Raw genomic sequence first — 21,862 nt, forward strand, 5'->3', positions numbered from 1 at the left:
CAGTGGATTCTTTATATCTTCATATTTGAATGTTTATTCTCACTTTACAAAATACAAGTTTGTTTTGGACATTATTCTCCTCAGAATTAAATGTTGTCCATTGACACGTATAAATGTAATATTTATGATCAGGTCCATATGCTGAGTTGGTAGACCATAGGGTTGTACGGTATACCGGTATTAGTATAGTACCGCCATACCAATGAATCATATTCGGTACTATACCGTCTCTAAAAAGTACCGGTCCCCCGTCGTCGTCACGTCGTGACATTGTTGGTTTTACGAGCAGACGAGCATGTTTGGCAGCGCAAAATCTCGGAGTACTTGCAAGCAGACACAGTGTGTAGACAGAAAAGGGAGAACGGACGCATTTTGGCTTAAAAAGTAAAGATAAAGGTGAAGTTATAACACTGAAACGCCCTCAGGAAGAGGTGCTTTAAGACATGACTAGCTAGCTAGCGACTAAGTCCATCCGCAGTCTGCAGTGTTTTAGCTACTTCTAAATCACTAATCCTTGTCTCCATGGTGACAAATAAAGTACGTTTCTGACAAGTATTATTATCACTGCAGGACAAGGAATAGCTAAACATGCTTCACTACACACCGTAGCTCACCAATGTCAAAATGTAAACAAACGCTATTGGTGGATCTACACCTAACATCCACTGTAATGATACCAAGTGCAGGAGCGTATCTAGTCGATACTACTATGATTACATCGATATGTTTTGGCATCACAACATCTTTTGTTTTTTTTAAATTGTGTATTCTGTTTATAAGCTCAGGAAATACGTCCCTGGACACATGAGGACTTTGAATATGACCAATGTATGATCCTGTAACGACTTGGTATTGGATTGATACCCAAATTTGTGGTATCATCCAAAACTAATGAAAAGCATCCAAACAGAAGAATAAGTGATTATTACATTTTAACAGAAGTGTAGATAGAACATGTTAAAAGAGAAAGTAAGCAGATATTAACAGTAAATGAACAAGTAGATTAATAATTCCTTTTCTACCACTTGTCCTTAATAATGTTGACAAAATAATAGAATGATAAATGACACAATATGTACTAATCAAGAGTCTTTGTTTGTTGACTTACTACTAAAAGACAAGTTGTCTAGTATGTTCACTATTTTATTTAAGGACAAACTTGCAATAAGAAACATATGTTTAATGTACCCTAAGATTTTTTGTTAAAATAAAGCCAATATTGCAATTTTTTGTGGTCCCCTTTATTTAGAAAAGTACCAAAAAGTATCTAAATAAATTTTGGTACCGGTATCAAAATATTGGTATCGGGACAACACTAGTAGACCATGAATAAAGCATACCGGTACATTTCTTTTCAGATGGAGGCCATTGAAAAGCGTTGTTTGGAGTTGTTTGCCAAAGATTACAAGTACAGTGTCATCCACAACACAAACGGAGAAGTTTGTGGTCATTACCCGCGACAGATCGTCTTCCTGGAGTACGAATGCACCGAACTGGACCGTGACAGGTACCACTTGACTGTGTACCTGTGTGTTGTGATCACCTTCATGTGTAGGAAAAGTAGGTCATTCCCTTATCATTTACCTCTTGTTTGTGTTCCTCACTCACTCTTTACACTCGCTTGTGCTGCAGAGTGCAAAGGTCAACTTCTTTTCAAGCACATCATCATAACAAGGAGCAATGATTACACATAATCTATGTCTGTGTTTCTACCTGATGTTCTAGCTTGATAAGAGTGTTTGCACCGTCCTCATTGGCTGCTAAGATGAAGATGGACATGTGCGTAATAGTTATGCAACGATTAGAGACTTTGATTGTACGTGTCGTCTGAGCAATTATGTATTGATTCATTCCACAACAGAAAATGTATGAAATCACATATTCCTTAGAGATGTTGATGCAGTGTTTTAGCGCTAGGAATTTTCAGAATGGGGTCCCAAGGACCCCATCAAGTCATAAAAATGGGGTCCCACGGTAAATTTTTGGGGTCCCACTTTTTTGTAAGCGTTTTGAAAACAAATGATAAATGTATGCATTATCCTGTTGTATCTCACACTTTATATTGTGTTTTGGAAAAAGGTTGTCATAAATGTTACTTAATTCATGAAAAAAATAATACAAAAGTAAACACATTTTTATGCATATGTAAATGTATTCAGTTATAAACATTCATTCACTTTCTTCTTTCCTTCAAGGATCTAAACTTTACTGCTGCCAATAGTTTTTTTCTATATTTGTATTTAAGAAGTTGTAGGTGTATTTATTTCAGTATAAAAGTGTAAAAAGTTTTTTGCTTCGGTCATGAAATGATGATAATGACGATTATTTAACGTTTAAATCTCTAGAGTCTACATCAACTTCAGATCTATCCCTAAATTCTAAGTTTTTATTTTTATTTTTTTAATAGTTTTTTTGTTTGTTTGTTTTGTGGGCGGTATAGCTCGGTTGGTGGAGCGGCCGTGCCAGCAACTTGAGGGTTGCAGGTTCGATCCCCGCTTCCGCCATCCTAGTCACTGCCGTTGTGTCCTTGGGCAAGACACTTTACCCACCTGCTCCCAGTGCCACCCACACTGGTTTAAATGTAACTTAGATATTGGGTTTCACTATGTAAAGCGCTTTGAGTCACTTGAGAAAAAGCGCTATATAAATGTAATTCACTTCACTTCACTTTTCTGCCCTTTGTATCAAAGAAAACTGTTTTTTTATGGCAAACACACAACATATGCAAAATTTTCCACAAAAAATATTTTTCAAAGTGGAATATTTGATGTGAAGTAATCGGAGCCTTGAATACTTGGATAGGTCAATAATTCATAAAAATATTGATTTTGATTCAATATTATGTTTTGTGCAATGACAGTTTTAAACTAAAAAAAAAAAAAGCTTTGTATGTAGATAAAAGTGAAGTTTCCATCAACTCACAATGACTAAAAAAACTCATTTACTGGAGACATGGCACAGGATGAAGTTAAAAAGGTTGAATTTACACTCACCTTAGTGTTTACCATGAAGTCTTTATTTTGACAGCCCCTCGCGGTAAAGTTGTCCGAGTGCAAACTGAGGCAGTATTTGTCATTGATATAACTTTTGGCGAATCCAAATTTAAGAAATTGTACTGGAAAGCTAATTACTTTGAAGTCGACCAATAATTAATAATAATTAATCATTTGACCCGGCAAATAGAAACAAAACAAAACACCAGCGGAAAGCAATAATCGATCAAATTTAAAAAAAACAAGCCAACCGGGCGGTAAAAAAAAAAAAAATCCGCGCGTCAATGCGTAAAAAGACACAAAAAGTGTGTTAACACCAACACTGTTAATGTGTTGTTTATTCCTGTCAGAAATAACAGTAATTAAATATGAACAATATATAATCAAAAGGGACAAGCGGTAGAAAAAGGATGGATGGATAATAGCAGTACAAAATAATAAATATTTAAAAATAAATCAAATATGACTACTCACCACTGACTCTTAGGAAATATAATGGAAGTTTTCCTAAATTGAACATTCTTGTTGGGAAAGATTGGTTGAACAAATTGTAAATAAATACATTTTAATTAATGCTGTGAAATAACTCTAACTAATCCATCACTTTGAATGTACTTACTCATGTTCGCTGCATCATCTTTTTGCTTTTGCGCAATTTTACCTCTATTATTTGTGAGCCTTGCACATTAATATTTAAGTACTTGTTTATATTTTTAGTTAATCGTTAATATTTATTGTTTACATTGAACAAAGAACACAGTCTGTCGAGGTTAAAAATACCTGGCCAATAAAGCTGATTCTGATTCCATATGTTTGTAGGTTTGAGAGTGCAGTGCAGATCAGTAAACTGCAAGATTTGGTGAATCGCAGTAAGCTGGCTCGCTGCAGGGGGAGGTTCGTCTGTCCAGTCATTCTCTACAATGGCAAGGTACGACTGCACACTCCTGACGCTTTCTAGGAACTTTGCCAAAACCACACACAGGAAGTTAGGATTCCACATTCATAATGCATAATCGACCATACACATAAATATGGGCACAAAATGAGGGCAATCCCTTCTCCCAACAGGTTCCATTAGAATGTGTTTATGAACAGGAAGTGTAGAGTATGGACTGACGTATTGAACAATCTGTCAGAGAACACAAACTTTTATTGTGTACTTTGAAATGTACACAAGCTGCATACTTTTTTATGTGAAATACACAACTACAAGATGTTTTTATTTTGTCATTTAATGAAATAAACTTCATGTCTGTATATTATATGCACATAACTGAACATTTTTAACCATCGAAGCAAATATACTTAATAATAACTAATGTGGTAGCCATAATAGCTCATTTGTTTAGTTGTCAGCTAAACGTCCTCTAATTAGCACCCAACGTTGGTCTTTTCTTGTATTTTAGTTAAGTCATTTACAAAAGGTAAACATGGTAGGCTATAAGCTACTATGAGCTAGCAGCTACACAACAGCTAGACATACTCTATATTGCCAACATTTTTTGGCCACCTGCCTTTACTCACATTAAAGATTAAAGTACCAATGATTGTCACACACACACTAGATGTGGTGAAATTTGTCCTCTGCATTTGTCCCATCCCCTTGGGGAGCAGTGGGCAGCAGCGGCACCGCGCCCGGGAATCATTTTGGTGATTTAACCCCCAACTCCAACCCTTGATGCTGAGTGCCAAGCAGGGAGGTTATGGGTCCCATTTTTATAGTCTTTGGTATGACTCGGCTGGGATTTAAACTCCAACCTACCGATCTCAGGGCGGACACTCTAACCACTATGAACTTGAAGTGCCATCCCATGGAATTGTCCAAAATGTTTTGGTATCCTGGAGCATTCAAAGTTCCTTTCACTGGAACTAAGGGGCCAAGCCCAACTCCTGAAAGAACAACCCCACACCATAATTCCTCTTCCACCAAATTTCACACTTGGCACAATGCAGTCCAAAATGTAGCGTTCTCCTGGCAACCTCCAAACCCAGACTGGTCCATCAGATTGCCAGATGGAAAAGCGTGATTCATCAGTCCAGAGAAGGTGGTGATGTATGGCTCAGATGCAGCTGCTCAGCCATGGAAACCCATTCCATGAAGCTCTCTGCGTACTGTACGTGGGCTAATTGGAAGGTCACATGAAGTTTGGAGCTCTGTAGCAACTGACTGTGCAGAAAGTCTTTGCACTATGCGCTTCAGCATCCACTGACCCCTCTCTCAGTTTACGTGGCCTACCACTTGGTGGCTGAGTTGCTGTTGTTCACAAACTTCAATTTTCTTATAATGAAGTTGACTTTGGAATATTTAAGGGCAAGAAAACTTCACGACTGGATTTGTTGCACAGGTGGCATCCTATGACAGTTCCACGCTGGAAATCACTGAGAGCGGCCCATTCTTTCACAAATGTTTGTAGAAACAGTCTTCATGCCTAAGTGCTTGATTTGATACACCGGGCCAAGTGATTAGGACACCTGATTCTCATCATTTGGATGAGTGGCCAAACACTTTTGGCAATATAGTGTATGTTATAAGGGGTATTGCAGTCTAAAATGTGTCAATATGAACAAGTATCAAATAATTATAGTTGCATGTTACTTCCACATAAGCATATCAGAAAGTATCCAGTAACAAACGTGTCTGCATTATTCAACTTAACTGCATCAACTTATTGTGGCCACTGTAGGTCGCCAAAAAAAATGTACCGCTCCACTTTCAATTAAAGACAGCATAGGTACATTCCAGATGGTTAATAATAAATATGTTAGTGTTTTTTTTATACCTACCATTGTTCTCTGTTTGGCTAATTTCACTTAATCAAACCTTTTCCAACATTCCACACTACAAATTATAGTTATCTAGTCATCACACACCATGCATGTTATGTTTGGAACATAATTTGAATAAGTCATAAATATACTAACAGTTATTCAACATGTGTGTAGTTATTTATTTGGCATTACATTTACTGTCTTCCACTTATAACTAACCCTTTGATTGCACATTTTATAGTTAGACAGCCCTGATATAGAATATTGTTGCTAACTCTTCTTACATGAAAACGTTAGAGGTATGTTGCGACCAACCTTTCCTTCTGGTCGCTGAGAGGTGGAAATTAATTCTTGGAGCTTGTATGACACGCTTGCTGTACAAAAATGCAGAGATCCCGACTGTGTTTTGTGTATTTATGAGAACACTCCTTTTGTGTTACATAAGGCAGTGTGGACAATGGGATATATGTAAGCGTGAATTATAGCATTCATCAAAAATATGGCAATTTATTCCTTCCTCTCTCCTATTTACTTCCTTTTTCCTCCCTGCACAGGCACATGCCAGTCCTTTAAATACTTCCTGTATGTATAAGACAGACCCCTGCCCATGCACACATGCCCGACACCTCCCTACAAGCCTGCAGACACACCCCCACAAACATTGCTACTAGAGATGTCGGCATTATCGGCCGATAAATGCTTTAAAATGTAATATCGGAAATTATCGGTATCAGTTTCAAAAAGTAAAATGTATGACTTTTTAAAACGCCGCTGTACGGAGTGGTACACGGACGTAGGTACAAGTACAGAGCAGTTGCGTCTCCCAGTCATACTTGCTAACCCTCCCGATTTTCCAGAATTTCTCCCAGACAACAATATTGGAGGCGTACCTTAAAGGCACTGCCTTTGCGTGCCGGACCAATCACATAATATCTACGGCTTTTCACACACTGAGGGTAGCGGTATAAAGAACTTTAACACTGTTACAAATATGCGCCACACTGTGAACCCACACCAAACAAGAATGACACACATTTCGGGAGAACATCTGCACCGTAACACAACATAAACACAACAGAACAAATACCCAGAACCCCTTGCAGCACCAACTCTTCCAGGACGCTACAATACCCCCTCCTCCCCCCCCCACACACACACACCACCTCAACCCAACCCCGCCCACCTCAACCTCCTCATGCTCTCTCAGGGAGAGCATTTCCCAAATTCCAACCTGCTGTTTTGAGGCATGTTAAAAAAATAATGCACTTTGTGACTTCAATAATAAATATGGCAGTGCCATGTTGGCATTTTTTTCCATAACTTGAGTTGATTTATTTTGGAAAACCTTGTTACATTGTTTAATGCATCCAGCGGGGCATCACAACAAATCTAGGCATAATAATGTGTTAATTCCACGACTGTATATCTCGGTATCGGTTGATATCAGAATCGGTAATTAAGAGTTGGACAATATCGGATATCGGCAAAAAAGCCATTATCGGACATCTCTAATTGCTACCCAAAACCTTCATTCTGTCTCCAAGAAGGTACATCTGTTGTAAAGTGCATTTATCTGAAAAGCTAAAGCTCCTGGCAAGAAATACTTCCACCAGTCTTATTTAGTCTATTCAATGAACCTAAAATGATGTAAAAAATATATGAAACACCAATGTTATGAGTCGCATCTACAGAAAGAAAAGCACATTTTCCAATATGTTTGATTGTGTTTTTAGTTCCTGTCTTTTCTCCCTGCAGCATATTTGTCGTTCATCTACTCTGGCAGGCTGGGGGGAGCTCTATGGACGCACAGGATATAACTACATATTCTCTGGTAACACGCACTCACACACACACACACATAAATAACACAAATGGGTTCTTCTTTTTTGACACGTAAATATCAACATGATGATAGTTTGTTAATGTAGTAAGTCCCCCCATTTCTTTCTACTTGTCATATTCTTATTTTTCTAAAAATGTTGTATTAAATTAATTTTCTGGTGGTATGATATTGTATGGTTATAATACCAGATGTATTTATTTATGTTGAAAATGTGTCTGAACTTGGGCTGCACGATGAATCAAAACCGAATCGACATTAAGGTTTTAATTAGTGCGGTTGAGGTTTTGTTTTTTTCTCGGCATTTGAGTGACAGACATGTTGGCCAATCAGAATTGCGACTCACCGTTTAGACGACGTGCTGCAAAAATAACCCAAATGAAGAGGAAAAAGATTATAAAGCCAAATGTCTTGTTGTGGGAATATTCCAGCTTTAAATCGGATGGGTGCTAGGAGCCCATCTACACAGACGAATGAGCGAAAATACCGTTGCGATCACGTGATAGCAATGAAGAAAAAGACATCGTCCGACCTAATTTTTCCATCTGGGAAAAAAAAAAGCACTTTTAAGATGTTCAGTATCTCTTCAGGTTACATTTTTGCTTACATAAATTAGTCCATTTTTTTCTATTCATTTAGGATAACAAAAGTTAAGTTACTTTTCAATGACAGTACAAAGGTAAACATTTCTACAGTAATGGAAAATACAAGTTTATATCCTTTTAAATGGTTACTTGAATTATTTTATATTATGATTACATGACCTTATCATCACTGTATAGTTTAAATCAAATATTTATTTAGTTGAAAAGCTTGATGTAGACAAAAGCTCAAACTGTCTGCATACAGCCTAATATTTTTGAAAGTAAATTATTGCATATTGTTCTGATGTTTGGCACCTTGAGTCAAGAAGATGTTGATTGACAGTCTAAAAGTATTCCTTTGCTCATTATTTTTGCAGTTGTATGCATTTTTATGTGTAAAATATAAAATCAATAATCGAATCGCAATCGCAATTTTGGAGAAAAAAATCGCAATTAGGTTTTTTCTTAAAGTTGTGCAGCTCTTATTTGATCTCCAACAAAACTGTCACAAGCGCATGACATATACAATTCAAATAAAATGGCATTTTGTAACAACATAAATACCACCCAAGTACCAAGTTCATCCACTCTGTCACACTCACATATACAATGTAGGGCTGCAGCTACTGTTTTAGTAATAGAGAAATCTATAGATAAATGTTTTCATTTAATCAAGTAATCGAAAAAAAATACTTTTCTAGCCTCAATGCGACTTTCAGGGGAAATAAACAATGATTTTTCCAATGACATTTCTCCTTTCTTCTTAAAAATGCACATAACAATTATGTACTTCATATTTTATGTATATATATATATACATATATATATATATATAGATATCTTTATATATATATATATATATATATATATATATATATATATATATATATATATATATATATATATATATAAAAAGATATCTATCTATATATATATAGATAGATATCTTTAAATATATATATATATATATATATATATATATATATATATATATATATATATATATATATATATATATATATATACATACATACATACATACATACATACATACACACACACTTGTATTTCTTCTGTATACTGACTAACGTGTTTCATGTATATTCTGTAGGAGGTAGTGATGATACATGGGCGGAGTCAGAGGAGGTTCCTCAGGATGAGAGCGCCGTCAGGTAAACAAAACAATATACAGTGGAACACGCTTATGTCGACAACCCGTCTATGTGAAACTCACCAAGTCCTGCTCCATCTTGTCTTAAAAAGTACCCGCTTTAATCGACGTCGGCATACATGGTCCACCACTTATGTCGACATAAAATGTGAGAGTCAATGAAAAAATGGTCCATTAATTAGTGACTTCATCATTATCTCTAAGCAGCAACATAACTACCGGTTCTGTGTAAATATTCAACGTTACAACATGCAAACACTCACTTCCTGTTTAGTGCAAAATAAAAGCATGGCAACTAACAAGTAACAACATTTATTTTCGATGAAAGATTTTGCGCATGTACCATAACTAACTAACTTTATTATCACTGAAGTCGAAACATCCCATAAAAAGCTTAAAATATGAAAATACATGGAGAAACATGTCAAGAAAAACACTTTAATAGAACTCATTGTCATTATGTCTAGACAAAGTCACAAGTGAATGTTTTGGTTTTGGCAACAACCGTTTATGTCGACGCATATGGTGTGATGTGTGTGGACATAAACACGTTCCACAGTATTATTGTTATTATTCCAGGAAGCTGCTAGTCACACTGATGCACGTCACACACGTCTTTCCTCGTCTTCAGGAACGGGGACTCCCAGCTCTTTGACAAGGTCAGAGGTCACGACATCAAGCTGCTGCGCTACCTGTCAGTTGGCTACATCTGCGACCTCATGGTGGAGAATAAGAAGGTTAAGTTTGGCCTAAAGTAAGAAAGAATTCCCACATGTGTATCATATGTTTGGCACAGTGCACAATGTGTGCAACACTTACTCACACACACACACACACACACACACACACACACACACACACACACACACACACACACACACACACACACTACATGGCCAGCTGCAGTGCATCCGGAAAGTATTCGTAGTGCTTCACTTTTTCCTCCTTTTATTTTGTTACAGCCCTATTCCAATATGGAATACATTCATTTTTCTCCTCAAAATTCTAAATACAATACCCCTTAATAATAATGTAAAACTTTTATTTTTTAGAAATTTTTGCAAATGTATTATTTATTAGATTTTTTGTATTTATTTATTCGCACAATATAAACAGTACAAAAGGTAACATTGTAAAAATGTAAAAAAACAGAGACAAGTAATGAGAAATACGTAATAAGAAATAAGTGCAGGTGACAAAAGAAACCCAAAAAGGCGTATGCAAGGTTCTCACCTAAAGCAGTAAATTAACAAACAAAATTCAAACATAGTATATAAAAAAATACGATAACAAGTAGTCTACCGTGTGTGTGTGTGTGCTAAAAATAACACTCTAAAAAAAATACATTTACATAAGTATTCACAGCTTTTGTTGATGCACGTTTGGCAGCAAATACAGCCTCAAGTCTTTTGGAATATGATGCCACAAGCTTGGCATCTTTTGGCCCTTTCGCCCATTCCTCTTTGCAACACCTACCCAAGCTCCATCGGGTTAAATGGGAAACGTCGTTGCGCAGCCATTTGCCGATCTCTCCAAAGATGTTCAAACGGATTTAGGTCTGTGCTGTGGCTGGGCCACTCAAGGACTCTGTAAAGAGTTGTCCTAAAGCCGTTATTTTCATATCTTGGCTGGGTACTTTGGGTCGTTGCCCTGCTGAAAGATGAACTGTCGCCCCAGTACAAGTTCAGGAGCAGGTTTTCATCCAGAATGTCTCTATACATTGCTGCATGCATCTTTCCCTTTATCCTGACTAGTCTGCCGCTGAAAACCATCCCCACACCATGATGCTGCCACCACCATACTTCACTATAGGGATGCTATTGGCCTGGTGATGAGTGGTGCCTGGTTTCCTCCAAACATGACGCCTGGCATTCACGCCAAAGAGTTCAATCAGATAATTTTGGTTCCCATGTTCTGAGAGTCCTTCAGGTGCGCCATCTCACAAGACCCTCGGGTGCCGTGAATGTCAATCAAGTGACGATAATGACGTCTTGGTGAAGATTGATGATCGCTCATTTTTATGTCTATTTTTTTAATGCCTGGCTGGAGATCGACTGACACACCCTCGCCATCGATTGGTAGCTCGCGACCGACGTAATAGGCACTCCTGCTGTAACATAAAAGAATGTGGGTAAAGTCAAGCACTGTATACAGGTGTATGCTTGCCTTCTAATGCCAACATGTCACATTTTTCACACTGTTTGGGTACATTCACACTGCAGAACATTATGCCCAATTCCCATTATTTGTTCAATCTGATCTTTTTATGGAGCTGTTCACATTACAAAAAAGTGTGACGTAAAATGTGATCAGAATTGGTCGGTGGAGTGACTCGCCTGCGCACAAAGCTCCACGTCACACGCGCACTTTTTCTTATAGGGTTCACAGTGACATTCCCTTAACAATTAGTTTTTAGGGATACGAGCTAACGTAAGCCGGGGCACTCGTATCCTGATGTACCACTCCGCTTTGAACTTTCCAAAAAGTTTAGTTTTTTACAGAATTCCCTTCTAAAAGTTACCATCTTTTCTAAACCTACAGTCGCGATCACAAGTTGACATACACTTGTAAAGAACATAATGTCTTGAGTTTCCAATAATTTCTACAACTCTTTATTTTTTTGTGATAGAGTGATTGGAGCACATAATTGTTGGTCACAAAAAACATTCATGAAGTTTGGTTCTTTTATGAATTTATTATGGGTCTACTGAAAATGTGACCAAATGTGCTGGGTCAAAAGTATACATACAGCAATGTTAATATTTGCTTACATGTCCCTTGGCAAGTTTACCTGCAATAAGGCACTTTTGGTAGCCATCCACAAGCTTCTGGTTGAATTTTTGACCACTCCTCTTGACAAAATTGGTGAAGTTCAGCTAAATGTGTTGGTTTTCTGACATGGACTTGTTTCTTCAGCATTGTCCACACGTTTAAGTCAGGACTTTGGGAAGGCCATTCTAAAACCTTAATTCTACCCTGGTTTAGCCATTCCTTTACCACTTTTGACGTGTGTTTGGAGTCATTGTCCTGTTGGAACACCCAACTGCGCCCAAGACCCAACCTCCGGGCTGATGATTTTAGGTTGTCCTGAAGAATTTGGAGGTAATCCTCCTTTTTCATTGTCCCATTTACTCTCTGTAAAGCACCAGTTCCATTGGCAGCAAAACAGGCCCAGAGCATAATACTAGCACCACCATGCTTGACGGTAGGATGGTGTTCCTGGGATTAAAGGCCTCACCTTTTCTTCTCCAAACATATTGCTGGGTATTGTGGCCAAACAGCTCAATTTTTGTTTCATCTGACCACAGAACTTTCCTCCAGAAGATCTTATCTTTGTCCATGTGATGTCATTTGTCAATTGAGCTGTTTGGCCACAAGTGTATGTTAACTTTTGACCACAACTGTATATGAACAATTGCATCGTAATTACACATTTTCAGTGCAGCATTTACGTTTATCTGACTTGTGTAGTCATGCTCATGTGTTGTGTTTCCACAAGTCATCACTGGTAAAAGAAGAACGACAACAAACAGGATGACTACAGCAATGTGGTTCTTAAAATGAAGTTACAAGAATAAACTTCTGAGTAATCAAATACAGCGTTCTACAGAACCAAGTCTGGAATCCTTGATCAGCAAATGTGATATTAACTATCGTTATTGTATATTGATATGAAGCCATTTCTCTCCTTTTATGTTGCCACAGTGTGACGTCTTCCGAGAAGGCAGACAAAGCCCAACGCTATGCAGACTTCACTTTGCTCTCTGTGCCTTACCCAGGTAAAATAAGCAGGCAATGTCATTCATAACTTCCTGTACGCTCTCAAAGGGGAACTGCACTTTTAGGGGAATTTTGCCTATCATTCACAATCCTCAGTGAGACAAGCACACATATGTTTTTCTTTTTTTTAATGCATTCTAACTGGTAAATAAACGTTAGCAAAAGTCCGCTAACAATGGAGCCAATGGGAGTCGCTCTATTATGCAAAAGAGCGTTCTAAAAAGGTTGCAAAATGAAAGCATATTGGTAGACCAAGGAACACATCCATGCGCCAAGACAGAAAACTTAAAGCAATATGTTTTGAAAACAGAAAATGCACAGCAAAACAAATGAAGAACAAATGGGCGGAAACTGGAATCAGCGTCTGTGACTGACCTTTAAGGAAGCACCTAAAGAAAATGGGATTTAAACACAGAAAAGCTAAACGAAAGCCGTCATCAACACCTAAACATAAAAAAAGACTCCAATGGGCTAAAGCCGGGGTGTCAAACTCCTTTTAGATCGGGGGCCACATGGAGAAAAATCTACTCCCACGTGGGCCGGACTGGTAAAATCACAGCACGATAACTTAAAAATAAAGACAACTTCAAATTGTTTTCTTTGTTTAAAAAAAAAACAAGCACATTCTGAAAATGTACAAATCAAATGTTGTTGGGTTTTTTTTACACTTACCATGTTGCGGTTAATAATTAAATCGTCGTTATTTATATTTTCTGAATAAATTATGTGATAATGTTCATCAGTCAACTCATTGGTGTTATTTTTCAATCTATCAAGATTCAAAAATGATATCAAAATCAAATTACAGGATGTTATTTATGTAGTTTGATCATTTGCCTCGACTGATGTACTAACATCGTGTGGTTATTTTGTACATATGTAGCATCCTCTACAAAGATACAAAGAATTGCTATTGAGACATCCAGTGGCACATTTAAAACAGCTGTTTCTTTCATTCAAAAATTTCAGGTTAATATTTATACTTAGCAAACTCATCCCACGGGCCGGATACAAGCTGTTTGCGGGCCTGATACGGCCCTCGGACCTTAGGTTTGACACCCCTGTGCTAAAGTAAAGTAATCGTGGACAATGGATGACTAGATGAAAGTGATATTCAGTGAAGAATGGCAAATCTGCATTGGGCAAGGTGATGATGCTGGAACTTTTGTTTGGTGCCGTTGCAATGAGATTTTTGAAGACGACTGCCTGAAGAAAACATGCACATTTCCACAGTCATTGATAATATGGAGCTGTATGTCAGGTGATGGCACTGTGGAGATGACTGTCATTACAGCTTCATTAAAAGCAAACTTTCCTTGAAGAAAGATACATAAGGTGAAATAGTCCGGCTCTCAATCCAATTGAAAATGTAGGGTTGTAAATTGAAGAAAATGGTGAATGTCAAGACTCCAACTTACAAAGCTGATCTGACAACAGCAATCAGAGAAAGTTGGATCAAGATTGATGAAGAGTAATGTTTGTCACTCGTTAAGTCCATCTTCTCATAGACTGCAAAATGTTGTAAAAGCCAGCGGTGGAAAAACAAAGTACTAGTATTGTATTTTTTATTTATTTTTTGTGATTAGATCATATTTTGCTCAGAATTGAGAATTTTTTTTGGTGATAGTTATGGCTGAAATGAACTTAAAATGAACAGCTTTTTCAGAAAGCAGCAGCAAAAGTTGCAGGGTTTTGAGGCTGATTTTTTTTTTCAATAATATTGAATCAACATGTGATTCTATGAATTGTTTTTAATGTTTAAAGAGTTCCTTGTAACCTCAAAAAGAACAGAATTTCAACAAGAATTGGAAAACAAATACTGTATTGATGATTTACTCGTTTCATACCACACAGATCTAAAATTAGACACTAAATGGTAGTAAATCACATACTCAGAGTTCACTGTGAAATTGCTTTACTGTTTTAAATCATTATAACTAATAATGATTGTAAATAATTATGATAACAGAAAGTAACACTGCCAAAGACACACACTTGAAATACACTTGAAAAGTATTTATCCATCTTAAACATTTATTTATGTTCCAACACATTTACCACCGCACGTTAAGAACATTTTAATCAATCAATCAATCTGTCATTTTAGGCCGTGTCAATCAATAAAATTGGGTTAGTACGGGGGTCAGCCACCCGTGGCTCTTTAGCGCCACCCTAGTGGCTCCCTGGAGCATTTTTAAAAAAGGATTGAAAATGGAAAAAGATGGGGGGGGGAAATATTTTTTTTGTTTTAGTATGTTTTTTGTTTGAGGACAAACATGACACAAACCTTCCCAATCGCTAGAAAGCCCACTGTTTAATGTTTGTGTGTATGCTTCACTGATGACACTATTTGGTGAACATAGTTTTGTCCTACTAATTTCACCTCACCATAGTGTGGACTGTGACGCAACAGTTTGTTTACATGTAAAATCTTCCACTACTTATTTGTCTTTTATTTTGTCCACCAAACGTTTAATGCTGTGCGTGAATGCACAAAGGTGCGCTTTGTTGATGTTATTGACTTGTTGGAGTGCTAATCAGGCATATTTGGTCAGTGCATGACTGCAAGCTAATCAATGCTAACATGCTATTCAGGCTAGTTGTATGTACATATGGCATCATTATGCCTCATTTTTTGATAGTAGGCTAATATAAAGTTAAAGTACCAATGATTGTCACACACACTAGGTGTGGGGAAATTTGTCCTCTGCATTTGACCCATCCCCTAGACACTTACATCATATGTTGCCTTCATTATAACACTTATATAAGACTTTTAAAGTAATTTTGATAGTAGGCTAATATAGACACTTACATCATGTGTTGTCTTCATTATAACACTTATGTAAGGCTTTTAAAGTCATTTTGATAGTAGGCTAATATAGACACTTACATCATATGTTGCCTTCATTATAACACTTATATAAGACTTTTAAAGTCATTTTGATAGTAGGCTAATATAGCTAATATAGACACTTACATCATATGTTGCCTTCATTATAACACTTATATAAGACTTTTAAAGTCATTTTGATAGTAGGCTAATATAGACACTTACATCATGTGTTGTCTTCATTATAACACTTATGTAAGGCTTTTAAAGTCATTTTGATAGTAGGCTAATATAGACACTTACATCATGTGTTGCCTTCATTATAATACTTTTCATTTTTTGTGGCTCCAGACAGATGAGTTTTTTTGTATTTTTGGTCCAATATGGCTCTTTCAAGGTTTTGGGTTGCCAACTCCTGGTTTAGTATAACTTCAGTCCTGTGAATTTTTTTTCTTTTTAGTGGAGCTGAGTATTTGTGTTGAATGTTCCTTTGTTGTTGCTTCATAAGCATGTGTTCAATTTGTGTTCAGGATGTGAGTTTTTTAAGGACTACAAGGACAGGGACTACACGGCTGAGGGCCTGGTGTTCAACTGGAACCAGGTAACCAGTGCACATGTATTCTACCCTCCTGGTAGCAGTTGGAACACTTTTATGACCAATCATTGTTTGTCCTTGGCAGGACTTTGTGGACGCTCCTTTGACAATCCCGCCATGCTTCACTAAAAACCTAAACATCGACTGGGCTCAGTACCAGGTGACCTCTTTTGTTCTTTCAGCAAGCTAAACATTAATTTCATGTGGCTTAAAGGGGTCATACTATGAAGAACCAACTTTTCTTACTTGTTGGTGCCTGTTTTTGTGTGTTTGCTATCCGCAACTTTTAATCCAGACCATGAAGGTGTGGCGGGGATATTATTAAAACCCTTTTGCCTCTTTCTAAACGAGCCATTTGGAGTTTAAGACTTAAGTGACGTATTGTGCCTTAGTTACGTCCGCGGATATCTCCATATATCAGGCCTGGGCAATTATTTTGACTCGGAGGGCCAAATGTACAAAAAAAATGTGTCTGGGGGCCGGTATATCTACTTTTAGGAACACTAATACAAAACCTCTCAATAATGTCTGATTGAATGCTAAAAACGTTATGACAGACCGCTTTAAAAAACTGAATGGAATTTTACATTTTTTTTACTGAATGAAGTGAAGTGAATTATATTTATATAGCGCTTTTTCTCTAGTGACTCAAAGCGCTTTACATAGTGAAACCCAATATCTAAGTTACATTTAAACCAGTGTGGGTGGCACTGGGAGCAGGTGGGTAAAGTGTCTTGCCCAAGGACACAACGGCAGGATGGCGGAAGCGGGGATCGAACCTGCAACCCTCAAGTTGCTGGCACGGCCACTCTACCAACCGAGCTATACCGGATTGCCCCAATGAGACACCTAGAATGTAAATGAAAATAAAGAATGCTGGATTTACAATATTAACTATGAACGATAAAAAACTGAATATTGAAAACATATGAACGTCACCCCCCCCTCTGATCGACATATTTTACAATCAAGCGAAATGCAACAAACACAGCGAAATATGAAAGTGAAGGGTAAAAAAACCCCCACCTACAATCTGATACATCTGATACATCACTAAGTTTTAGAACTTTGTTGTAAAAATCTCCTTCCGTGTCTGTCCCTGACACCCACATTTCAGGCTGGCTGCTCTGGAAACACTCTGTGGAAACGCTCCCCACCCACACTGCTTGGTGCCTCGTCTGAGCTGCTATGACTTAGATTACCATAGTAACTAATTAGATGACCATAGTAACTAATTATATTACCATACTAACTAATTCGATTACCATACTAACTAATTAGATGACCATCATAACTAATTAGATGACCATAGTAACTAATTATATTACCATACTAACTAATTAGATTACCATACTAACTAATTACATGACCATCATAACTAATTACATGACCATAGTAACTAATTATATTACCATACTAACTAATTAGATTACCATACTAACTAATTAGATGACCATCATAACTAATTAGATGACCATAGTAACTAGTATATCATGCAAAAGTGCAGATTCCAACCATTGAAATACTTTATATAGTTCAAGACTTACGGTCATTTGAAAACATCACTGCACATCATAGTGGCAGCTACAGTTTCCATCTTAAAGATCTAAAAAAATTATTTGGGAATGTCTGGCGGGCCAGATTGAAAAGTTTAATGGGCCGCATGCGGCCCCCCGGGCCTTAATTTGCCCAGGTCTGCCATATATGGTATAGGTTTACCCCAGGGGTCACCAACGCGGTGCCCGCGGGCACCAGGTAGCCCGTAAGGACCAGATGAGTAGCCCGCTGGCCTGTTCTAAAAATAGCAGCACTTACCAGTGAGCTGCCTCTATTTTTTAAATGTTATGTATTTACTAGCAAGCTGGTCTCGCTTTGCCCGACATTTTTAATTCTAAGAGAGACAAAACTCAAATAGAATTTGAAAATCTAAGAAAATATTTTAAAGACTTGGTCTTCACTTGTTTAAATAAATTCATTAATGTTTTACTTTGCTTCTTACAACTTTCAGAAAGACAATTTTAGAGAAAAAATACAACCTTAAAAATGATTTTAGGATTTTTAAAAACATATACCTTTTTACCTTTTAAATTCCTTCCTCTTCTTTCCTGACAATTTAAATCAATGTTCAAGTAAATTTATTGTTTTTATTGTAAAGAATAATAAATACATTTTAATTTAATTCTTCATTTTAGCTTCTGTTTTTTCGACGAAGAATATTTGTGAAATATTTCTTCAAACTTATTATGATTAAAATTCAAAACAATTATTCTGGCAAATCTAGAAAATTTGTAGAATCAAATTTAAATCTTATTTCAAAGTCTTTTGAATTTCTTTTCAAATTTTTGTTCTGGAAAATGTAGAAGAAATAATGATTTGTCTTTGTTAGAAATATAGCTTGGTCCAATTTGTTATATATTCTAACAAAGTGTAGATTGGATTTTAACCTTTTTAAAACATGTCATCAAAATTCTAAAATTAATCTTAATCAGGAAAAATTACTAATGATGTTCCATAAATTATTTTTAAATTTTTTCAAAAAAGATTCGAATTAGCTAGTTTTTCTCTTCTTTTTTTCAGTTGAATTTTGAATTTTAAAGAGTCAAAATTGAAGATAAACTATGTTTCAAAATTAATTGTCATTTTTTTCGTGTTTTCTCCTCTTTTAAACCGATTAATTAAGTGTAAATATCATTAATTATTAATAATAACATAGAGTTAAAGGTAAATTGAGCAAATTGGCTATTTCTGGCATTTATTTAAGTGTGTATCAAACTGGTAGCCCTTCGCATTAATCAGTACCCAAGAAGTAGCTCTTGCTTTCAAAAAGGTTGGTGACCCCTGGTTTACCCTAAAAGCTTTTCGCAAAGTCCACCATTCTAATTCAGTTGTTGTTCAAAGTTATAGTGTAGTCAATAAGTTCCTTACTTCTCTCTATCCTCTTGTTGTGGGGCAGACTGGCTCGCACATGCACATGCATCCTCCGCTGTTGCCATTTCTAATACTAAGTAGCGTATGATTCTAACTTAATCTGTCAGTAGACTCCATATGTAAGCGGTAAAAACTACAACACAGTTTACAGGGTAGTAGGCTTAGCCTGGAGGGGAGCGTTGGCACGTAAATGGTCTCTATTTATATAGCGCTTTACTTTGCCTGCACGATACCCAAAACACTTTAAATCACATGTCACAATCACCCATTCACACACACTGATGGTGGAAGCTGCCATGCAAGGCGCTAACCACGAGGTGCGTGAAGCGTCTTGCCCAAAGCCACATCGGCTGTAACTAAGATGGCGGAACGCAGAACCCTCAAGTTGCTGGCATGGCCACTCTACCATCTGAGCCATGCCACCCACAACTTGCAGAGATAATCAGAAAGCGGCTTGAAGATGGTCTGTAAAAAAATGATTTATGCAAAATGTTGACCAAAGAACCACCATTACATGTTATGTAATGTATGTATGTAACAAGAAAGTGTTAAAATATAGAAAAAAATCATAATATAACCCCTTTTAAATATGCAATCCCACATCTATATTGGATTTCAACAATCAATGGAAAATTCTATTGATGCATGATTAATTAAACATGTCACTTGCTCCTGTTTGAGCCTTTTGTATGTTTTCCCTGCTTGTGTGTTTTCAGTCCTGGGATCTGGTGGAGCAGACACAAAACTACCTGAAGCTGCTGCTGCATATCATCAACAGTGATGGTATGCTTTGTTTTGTCACACATTTACTGACTAATTGTGTCACAAACTATTATTTTTTTCACTCAATCAAATAAAAATATTAATTCAGAGTTTAAACGAGTCAAATTTAAGACATTTCTCAGACCATAAGGAATAAAATTTAGGAAAAAAATACAAATACATGAAAAAGAAGAAGGGTAATTACTTGCAAAGTATATGAATTTATTCACTGCTCTTTCACATTCAGCATTCCGATATCTGTATGTTGAATGTTCCAAGTTTTCTTGCAGGAGGTTTCTTGTGCCTCAACCATGCATTAGTTTGTTCTGGAGTCTCAAATCATTGAACTATTGCAAGTTAACATCGCAGTTGTAACATCGCAGCCTATAAGCTGGTTGTACTCGATACATTGTGATGGGGCTGCATCCTTAGAAATCCAAAAGTTTAAAAGCCAGGTTGAAGTTTATGCATTTGTTTTGAATAAAAATAACATTAAAACAAGTTGGTACGTACATCGGTGTTAAGGTTACAGTTCAGTTCATTTTTAGGTAAGAAACAGCAAAACATAATGTGGGGGCCACTTTGATAAAATTTGCATTGAAGTTTGTATTTATCTCAATGTACTGTATTATAAGCTATATATGTTTTATATTAAAGGTGGCAATGCGAATTAATGTAACATCAAATAAAACATCTAATTAATAACACAATTTAAAAAAAACTGTGGGCCAAAAATGTCCCCTGGCCATTTAAGGACACCCTTGGTTTACAGTGTGTATTTTAAGAAAAGTGCAAGTCCAACACTAAGAGCCTGCTTTACTAAAGGTTTGCGTGTACTAAAACACGTGCCATCTTGTTATCACACGCAAAGCTGATCTACTGTGCATATCGGATTGCGTCCGTTAAGTGAGCAGAAAAAGGCGTGCAATCCATTTTGCATCTGTTTTCATTAATATGCAACATATATGCTGATCATTGACACAATAGTGGAAAAAATGCATTCTACTATTTTGCCACCACACAGTGGAATGCACTACCAACAGACCTTAAAATTTGGACTTCCCTACTAAATTTTAAAACTGCCATAAAATCATGGCTCAGCTCAACCTCTACCTGATCTGAACCAAAATTGATCCCCAGCAACTCTTCGAAGCGTCAAACAGGTTTATATGTGGTTATAGTGTATATATATTTTCTCATTCTGTTTTGCACACTCTTGGAGTCAACATGTGCATCATGTACATACTGTCATGTACATAGTGTATATAACCCCCCCCCCCCCTCCATTTTTTGTATATATTGTTTTTCAAATCACCTGACATGTACACTGTGTATATGTACATAATTTATACATTTTTTTCATGTAATTTTTTATATACATGTTACAGGTTATATATCTTTTATTATTTAATTATCAAATGTGATGAATATGTAATGGACCACATTGGAAACAAGCCTTTTGGCTTTTTGTGCCATCCATTTCCCTTTTTAAAGCATTACATGGATTCAATCCTTTAAGAAGTCAATAAACTTCTCAATCAATCAATCAATCAATCAAAAGCGCTAACTTAGACTAATGGCTTTGAAGCTTGCCAAAGCTAGTTCCT

At 36.7% G+C, this 21,862-nt stretch overlaps 1 protein-coding gene across 1 annotated transcript in view; it reads left to right on the forward strand.

Annotated features, from left to right (window-relative positions):
* The window catches only part of mtmr14 (myotubularin related protein 14), a 48,919-nt gene that overhangs the window by 5,161 nt on the left and 21,896 nt on the right, over nt 1–21,862 (forward strand). Inside the window, exons 2-10 of the mRNA XM_062037831.1 lie at nt 1,359–1,507; nt 3,813–3,921; nt 7,518–7,593; nt 9,298–9,358; nt 9,989–10,111; nt 13,063–13,136; nt 16,501–16,571; nt 16,651–16,725; nt 20,210–20,276. Coding sequence (XP_061893815.1) covers nt 1,359–1,507; nt 3,813–3,921; nt 7,518–7,593; nt 9,298–9,358; nt 9,989–10,111; nt 13,063–13,136; nt 16,501–16,571; nt 16,651–16,725; nt 20,210–20,276 — 805 coding nt within the window. The remainder of the gene's footprint in view (nt 1–1,358; nt 1,508–3,812; nt 3,922–7,517; nt 7,594–9,297; nt 9,359–9,988; nt 10,112–13,062; nt 13,137–16,500; nt 16,572–16,650; nt 16,726–20,209; nt 20,277–21,862) is intronic.

This window comes from Entelurus aequoreus, linkage group LG26 (genome assembly GCF_033978785.1).
Source record: "Entelurus aequoreus isolate RoL-2023_Sb linkage group LG26, RoL_Eaeq_v1.1, whole genome shotgun sequence".
NCBI classification, from domain to species: Eukaryota; Metazoa; Chordata; class Actinopteri; order Syngnathiformes; family Syngnathidae; genus Entelurus; species Entelurus aequoreus.